Genomic DNA, 8,823 nt, shown 5'->3' with positions numbered 1-8,823 from the left:
TTATATACTCAAGGTAAATACTTCCATGGTCCCCATCATGGGCCTAAGTCAAACTCATAGGGAATCACTGTTCCTAGTTATCTCCAACCCTTGGTGTTGTACTCTTGTATTCTTTGCATTAGGTATCACAAATGTTTATACTCCTCTACATGTGAGCGGTCCATGTTGAGCCACTGACTGGTCATCGTGGTGCCCTGTCGATTCCTCCAGGCAGCTACTGCTACTATACTCTTCATACTCGTACGGAGCTCCATGCCCTGTCCGGGCTTCGGGAAAATTTGGGCATCCCTCCACACGGTAGCAATACCGTTTTTATCCGACAGATCGATCCAATCCATTGGTTGGACACAAAGGGTAGGTCGATCCTCATAGAGCTGATATTGAAAGACAGATTTTACAACTGTCGACCTGTGTATATATAGTTGTACAAATGTCTGTTTGAAAGTATATCAAAGCAATTTTGTTTTCCTGGATACACTAGGAGATATGCAACTACACAGATACTTGCTTTACAATTTACTAAACTGCTTTATTTTTCTAGATACACTAGGTGCTCTATATGGTAACTCTGGGTGACCCCTGAGGAAGGGCTTTCACGCCCGAAACGCGTAGGGTCGGTTCCGGTTCCACGATTGCCCTATGTACCTAGGTGTCCACATCTTGGTTCGGTATTCGGTCTGTCAAATGCATGCAATTTTAATGCCCTGTATGTGTGTTTGTGTTTCTTCCCATATTGTGTTTTCATTATATGTTTTTCTGTACCAATAAAGTATTTTTTTTTATATAGTATACAGTGTCTAGCGGCATTTATAGTCCCATACCTCAAGGGGAACTCTTTTGTATACACTGATCAGGGATGATGGCCGCTGGCACTGGGCACCGAGCATGAGAATACTTTCTATCCTTTTAGGAAACCTATTGGAACGCATAGCGCCCATGTTGGAAGGCATGGCGCATGCGCAGTAAGTTGTTCTCATCCAAACGTCACTTCCGGTTGCAGAATCTGATAGAACACCGGCCCTGAATCCGGGGACAGTGTCCTCAGTCCCTGGACTGTCTCTAGAAAACCGGGGACGTCTGGTCACCCTAAAGAAAGGACCCCAGAAATGATATCGAAGAGGACAGGGTGGTCATGGGAGCACAGGCATTGATGATGATACCCGAGAGAGGACCACAGGAAAAAAAAAAAACAGAAGCGGAGAGAAGGCAGTGATGAGGACACTTGTAGAAGGACCCCAGGAAGTATACAGAAGAGAAGAGAAGGGCAGGACAGCTCTGGAAGGAGGGCGGGATCTGCACAACTTTTCCAGAAAATCAGCTTGTGATTGGTTGTTAGCAACCAATCATCTGCTAGTTAACTTGAAGTCCCGCCCTCCCTCTGGAGCCGTACTGCCTCCGATATCAGCCTCATCCGCCCATGCGGAGCCAGTCCGAATGAAAAAAAGTGACTCAGGCCGGAAGCGGACCACGGGCTGCCATTTAGTGATGACTGCTATAGGGTCTATGTACAATGTTTGGGTCTTATAAGTCATTTTCTAGCAAAAAAAAAAAAATACTGATTTAAACCTGTAAACAAAAAGTGGAAGAAAAATCCGGATCTTCATCAACTGGTTAAGGTGACCGACCACGCCCACTCATAAATCACACCCATAAAATCAAGCCCCCAGTTACCAACCCACAAGGAGGAGGGTATCAAAAAGAAGAATGTGGTGGCACCCAAGCCAGCGATTCCATCACTAAAAATAGGGACACATCGAGGGGGGCCATTTTATCTAAGGGCAGCCTAAAACTGGGGGCTGTCCCTGGAAATTGGGGGCTTGTGGTCATCCTAATTTAGGTTGTACTTAATGTGCGGAGGTGGAGTTGTGATCATCTAATCGCAGTGATTGGCTCTCATAGCTGGGAACGCGCCACAGGACCCCCCCCCCTCCCCCATGGGCACCTATGTGCAGCGGCTGGGCACCAAAGTCCACCCTCGTTTGCCACCACATTTAAGTGTTATGGCGCCATCTAGAGGGTGACATGGTAATACCTAGATGAGACTTAAGTAATTTGGATTTGGGTTGTACTTTATATTAAAGGGGCTCCAGGTGATAAAGAGTCCTTATAACTCCACATAAGAGACACATTGTATATTTTACACATTTTAGTGGGTCAAAAAAAATTACGTTTTATACGCAATCAGGTTTAAATTAATAAATTGTGACTTGGAGGTTGTAATCAGCATCACAGGAATTTCAGTAAAACAAAGCGAGGATCCACATCAGAGCCCCCTTTACATCAGGATCCCCATCAGACCCTTTTGCATCAGCGTCCCCATCAGAGTCCCCTTTACATCAGGGTCCCCATCAGAGCCCCTTTTCACATCAGGTTCCCCATCAGAGTCCCCTTATCATCCAGGTCCCCATCTGAGTGCCCTTTCCATCCAGGTCCCCATCAGAGCCCCTCTTTACTCTCAGGTCCACATCAGAGTCCCCTTTCCATCAGGGTCCCCATTTGAGTTTCCCCCTTTACATCAGGGTCCCCATTTGAGTCCCCCTTTACATCAGGGTCCCCATTTGAGTCCCCCTTTCCATCAGGGTTCCCATCAGAGTCCAGTTTACATCAGGGTTCCCATCAGAGCCCCCATAAGAGTCGCCCTTTACATCAGGGTCCCCCCATTTGAGTCTCCCTTTACATCAGGATCCCCATTTGAGTCCCCCTTTACATCAGGGTCCCCATTTGAGTCCCCCTTTACACCAGGGTCCTGATTTGAGTCTCCCTTTTACATTAGGGTCCCTATCAGAGCCCCCCTTTTTTAGGGTCCCCATCACAGCCCCCTTTACATTCAGGCCTCCATCACGGTCCCCATTTGAGTCCCCTTTACATCAGGGTTCCCATCAGAGCCCCCTTTACATCAGGGTCCCCATCAGAGCCCCTTTTACATCAGGGTTCCCATCAGAGTCCCACTTTACATCAGGGCTCCCATCAGAGTCCCCCTTTACATCAGGGTTCCCATTTGAGTCTCCCCCTTCACATCAGGGTCCCCATCAGAGTCTCCCTTTTACATTAGGGTCGCTATCAGAGCCCCCCTTTTTTTTCAGGATCCCCATCAAAGCCCCCTTTACATCCAGGTCCCCATTTGAGTCCTCCTTTACATCAGGGTCCCTATTTGAGTCCCCCTTTACATCAGGGTCCCCATCAGGGCCCCCATTACATCAGCACTCTCAGTAGAGTTCTCACTACACCTTCTAGAGTCCTTCCTTACGTCTGAGTCCCCTTCAGAGTCCTTCTATATATCCGAGTCCCCTTTGGAGTCTTTGTATGTATCTGAGCCCCCTTCAGGGTCCTTCCATACAGTAAATCAAAGACTCTTTTGGAGTCCTTCTATACATGCAAGTCGCCTTCAGTCCCCCTTTACATCTGAGTCCCCTTCAAGGTCCTCCCTTATGTCTGAGTCCTCTTCAGAATCCTATCCTTTGTCAGAATCCTCAACAGTCTTCCCCTCAGAGCACCCCCCCTTACATGAGAGTCCCCATCAGAGCCCTCCTTCCATCAGAGTCCCCATCAGAGTCTATATCAGAATTCTCATCAAGGTGGGTGGAATTTGGCCCGTGGGGGCCGCAGTTTGAAGGTCCCTACTTTTGAAGGAGGGCAAGTAGCGATTTGTGGCCTTGTTGGGAATATTCCTCCCACTTGTAAACCCGCTAGGACGGGGGGGGGGGGGGGGTCCACAAGGACTCAGATAACATTAGAAACCTGACCTGGGGGAAACACAGATGGTAAAAAAAAAAACAATATAACCTCCTCTCTGCTCCTCCCAACCAATCGTTTTGCAGCAGCCCTGCAGATCGCTCCCCAATGGGTGGAAATGAGGGTGACAGCTGAGCCAGCATTGCATGAGATCACATTTTTTTTTTTTTTTTTTTCTTTTTAATAAAACACATTTTTTGCACGTTACAAATTTATTTTTTGGTGCATATATTTCATTCTAGGGTTTGCACCCCGCCACATAAAAATGAAATAATCTGAAGTAAGTGGAAGGGAGGAGAACAGTTAAATGTTCTTCCAGAATCAAAGCCAGCCATTGTCAGAAAACACCGTCCGTAAGTCCTTCTGCTCCTGTTCTGTGAGCGGGAGAAGAGGGGAACGGCAGTGACCTCCATGGTACCCAAACCACTCCATCGCTTGCTTCACACCTGGGATGCCGAACCTGCGGGTCACCTGAAACAAAGGAAGAGCATTCAGCTTCAACAAAGAAATGAGATTGCCTCCATCAGTGCAAAAAAATATATACAGGAAACATGCTTCCGGGTATAAGGGTGTATCAGGGTGCATTTACAGATAGAGACCACTGGGTGGTAGTGTGGATACTCATTGGTAGCGATGGGCTTGGGCGTATTCGGATCCAGCGCGCCAGGAAGGCGTCACTGCACACCGCCTAGGGTTCCCACCTGTCCAGGATTCACTCGGACAGTCCGGGTTTTGAATCATGTGTCCTGATTTCAGACCACCTGACACATTATTCAGGATAGACTGTGGCTCCCCCCAGTATCCAGGTACCTCAGCCGTCGAGTGCATAGGTGTGCACATGGGCCCCATCCCCATACATGGGCAGCAGAGGAGAGAGGGCTTGATCTGCTCCTCCTCCTTCCGCCCCTTCCCCTCTGTCTGCCCTTCCGCCCCTTCCCCTCTGTCTGCCCTTCCGCCCCTTCCCCTCTGTCTGCCTATCCACATTCCAATCCCCATCGTTCTGTGTCTCATGAAAGGGAAGTGTGGGTTAGAATTTTTGAAGCTCAGCAACTGGCAGCTACATTGTGGATGAGAGGTGTCGATGCCTGAGCCTCCACCCTCGGGTGAGTGAGCTCCCCAGTGGCGGCTGGTGCTCCATCAGTCAGGGAGGGCGTCAGATGGACCCCCTCCAATCACTCCAGCCCGCACCACCATGTCCCCCCACCCTGCCAGTTTACTTACCTTGCTCCGTGTGACTAACAGGCAGCGGCGACGGCTTCCCCCTCAGTCTCCATGTTCCCTCTCGGCGGCCGTCTCCTCCCTCCTTCTTGGCCAATAGGATGCCTTCTCCTTTCGGCCACTCAGGAAACAGGTCTCAGGACCCGCTTCCTTATTGGCCAGGAGGAGAATCAGTGTGGCAATAGCGAATATTTATTTGCTATTGTCACACAACTGGGTGGGCTCAGGGCGCAGTGCTCTGCACCCCGAACCTACCCTTTTTGAAGCCTTTTAGAGCCTCTGGCTCTAATCACGTGCGTCAATAAAAAAAATCCCCCATTGGGATCCATGCATCTGGCGCCCTGTATGCAGATTAGGGGGCCAGATGCATGGCTAGGGGGGGTGGAGCCCATGCGCCTCTAATGGATGGGCCGCCACTGGAGCTCACCATCCACTGTCTGTGACTGAAGTCTCCCTCCTTTCTCTCTCTTGCCTCCAAGCAAGTCGGTACACTGAGGTAAGGGGGGCTCAGATGTAAGGGGTGCCCTGTGGACTCTGATGTATGCTAGGGTTTGTAATGGAATCGCGACTCACACTGTGCTTGTATGCTTCCATCAGAATACCACTTCCTCCAGTCTGAACATAAGTATCAGATATTACAGCCGCCCAACATACAAAACTAGCCGGAACTTATCTTGTATAGATCTGAAACCTTTATTGAACAAACTCACACCGAATATATACCTCACCAGGTCAGGTGCCTGATTACATTATCATATGCAGATGAAATTGTGTACAGAAATATAATTAACACATCTAAGGAACAACCAACACAAACAGTATTCTACTTTTCCACCAGCAACTAACAGATTAAAGTGATTCAATCAACCTGAGCCAATTAACTAGCAGACTCGCCATCATCGAGCTCCTGAAGTACAAAACACATTATTATAAGTCTGACGTATGAAGCGGTCGCTTATTGGCAATAGGCAGCTAGGCCTTTAACATGGATCCTAGGCCTAGAGTCCCAGAGTCTTCATATTTCTTGAGAGATATTGTTGATAAATATTACTGTCCCATTTGAAGTAATCCAAAGCATATCCAAAGGGAACTGGAGAAAGTGCAGAGAAGGGCAACAAAACTGATAAGAGGCATGGAGGAGCTCAGCTATGAGGAGAGATTAGAGGAACTGAATGTATTCTCTCTTGAGAAGATGAGATTAAGGGGGGTATGATCACCATGTATAAATACATAAGGGGGGGATATGATCACCATGTATAAATACATAAGGGGGGATATGATCTCCATGTATAAATACATAAGGGGGGATATGATCACCATGTATAAATACATAAGGGGGGATACGATCACCATGTATAAATACAAAAGGGGGGATATGATCACCATGTATAAATACATAAGGGGGGATATGATCTCCATGTATAAATACATAAGGGGGGATATGATCAATATGTATAAATACATAAGGGGGGGATATGATCACCGTGTATAAATACAAAAGGGGGGATATGATCACCGTGTATAAATACAAAAGGGGGGATATGATCGCCATGTATAAATACATAAGGGGGATATGATCACCATGTATAAATACATAAGGGGGGGATATGATCACCATGTATAAATACATAAGGGGGGATATGATCACCATGTATAAATACATAAGGGGGGATATGATCTCCTTGTACAAATACATAAGGGGGGATATGGTCACCATGTATAAATACATAAGGGGGGGGATATGATCACCATGTATAAATACATAAGGGGGGGGATATGATCACCATGTATAAATACATAAGGGGGGATATGATCACCATGTATAAATACATAAGGGGGGATATGATCTCCATGTATAAACACATAAGGGGGGATATGATCACCATGTATAAATACATAAGGGGGGATATGATCACCATGTATAAATACATAAGGGGTCCATATAGTGAACTTGGTGTTGAGTTATTCACTTTAAGGTCATCACAGAGGACAAGGGGGCGCTCTTTACATCTACAGGAAAACAGATTTCGTTTCCAAATACTGAAAGGTTTCTTCACAGTAAGAGCTGTGAAAATGTGGAGTAGACTCCCTCCAGAGGTGGTTCTGGCCAGCTCACTAGATTGCTTTAAAAAAAGGCCTGGATTATTTCCTGGGTGTACAGAATATAACTGGGTACTAATATTTATAGGTAAAGTTCATCCAGGGAATATCCGATTGCTTCTCGGGGGATCAGGAAGGAATTTTTCTCCCCTGTTGTAGTAAATTGGATCATGCTTTGCTGGGTTTTTTCGCCTTCCTCTGGAACAATTGTGGGTATAGGATTGTGTATATGGGATTGTATGGTTGGGTTTTCTTTACTGTTTTTTTTTTTTATTTTATTTGTTGAGCCAGATGGACTTGTGCATTTTTTTAACCTAACTATGTAACTATATTCTCAGTGTCCATTAAGTAGTTGTCCATCATTTTCTTGCTCACCCTGTGCCCCTAATAGACACAGGGTGACTTACACATAAGAGGGGCCGGGGGAGCAGGAAAATGGGTTTCCAGAGCTCTCAAAGGTAATCTGTGTTCCACGAGCCCCCCCACCAACCAACCAAAGTGACTCCCGTCACAGGGTTTCTGATGTAAGTGGGAGTTTTGGTGAGCAGTAACCCCCTTACATCAAAGTTCTCTTTTACATTAGAGTCCACAGCGTTCCCCCTTAACCACTTCTGGACTGGAAGATTTTCCCCCTTAAAGCGGAGTTCCAGCCATTCACTCACCTGTCCAACGGTCCAGCGATGCGGCCGCCCGAAGCCTCGATCCTCTCCCTCGGCATCACTGCTGTGGGCACCCGGCTGTTACAGTTTGCGGCTTCACAGCCGGGTACCCACTGCGCATGCGCGAGTCGCGCTGCGCGCCGTGATTGGCCGGCAATCTTCTGGGACCTCTGACGTGTCCTAGAAGATTGCAGGGAGGGGGAGAGGAGAACTTCCGCTCAGGGCGCCGCGGCGCTTCGAGCGGAAGTGGGAGCGGGTACCTGTAAAAACTAGGTACCCGCCCCCCCCCCCCCAAAAAAAATGACATGCCAAATGTGGCATGTCGGGGGGTCAGGACTCCCTAAAGCGGAAGTTCCACTTTTGGGTGGAACTCCGCTTTAATGACCAGGCCATATTTTGCGATTCGGCACTGTGTTAGTTTAATGGACAATTGCGCGGTCGTGCGACGCTGTACCCAAATAAAATTGATGTCCTTTTTTTCCCTACAAATAGAGCTTTCTTTTGGTGGTATTTGATCACCTGTGTATTTTTAATTTTTTGCGCTTTAAACAAAAAAAAAAGCGACCATTCTGAAAAAAAAACAAATTTTTTCCACAGTCTGCTATATAACATTCCCAAAAAAAAAAAATTTAAAATCAAAATTTTTTAACATTTTAGGCCAATTTGTTTTCTGCTACAAATTTTTGGTAAAAATAAAAAAAAATCACAATAAGCGTATTTTGTGGTTTGCGCAAAAGTTATCGCGTTTACTAACTACGGGAAAGATTTATGTCATTTTTATTGTTTTTTTTTTTTATATATTAGTAATGGCGGTGAGCTGCGATTTTTAGCAGGACTGCAACATTGCGGCGGACAGATCGGACCCCTGACTGACATTTTTGACACTTTTGGGGGGACCAGTGACATTACTACAGTAATCAGTGCTAAAAATATTCTCTGTTACTGTAATAATGACACTGGCAGGGAAGGGGTTAACACAGTGGGTGATCAAGGGGTTAAATGTGAGCCTAGGGGAGTGATACTAACTGTGGGGGGGGGGGCGTGGCTTGTGAAATGATCATAGAGACCTGTGTTCCTATATAGATGGATCACAGGCGCTCTGTGATCATTCCAG

At 46.8% G+C, this 8,823-nt stretch overlaps 1 protein-coding gene across 2 annotated transcripts in view; it reads right to left on the bottom strand.

The window, feature by feature from the left end:
* Window positions 1-3,954: 3,954 nt before the first annotated feature.
* The window catches only part of HOGA1 (4-hydroxy-2-oxoglutarate aldolase 1), a 177,130-nt gene continuing 172,261 nt past the window's right edge, over window positions 3,955-8,823 (bottom strand). Inside the window, exon 6 of one of the 2 annotated variants that reach the window (XM_082267994.1) lies at window positions 3,955-4,203. In XM_082267994.1, coding sequence (XP_082124120.1) covers window positions 4,070-4,203 — 134 coding nt within the window. In that variant the 3' untranslated portion in view covers window positions 3,955-4,069. The remainder of the gene's footprint in view (window positions 4,204-8,823) is intronic. The other variant, XM_082267993.1, reaches the window with a different exon arrangement.

This window comes from Pelophylax lessonae, assembly GCF_965119305.1.
Source record: "Pelophylax lessonae genome assembly, chromosome: 9".
Lineage (NCBI taxonomy): Eukaryota > Metazoa > Chordata > Amphibia > Anura > Ranidae > Pelophylax > Pelophylax lessonae.
This window is presented reverse-complemented; position numbering and strand designations above follow the sequence as displayed.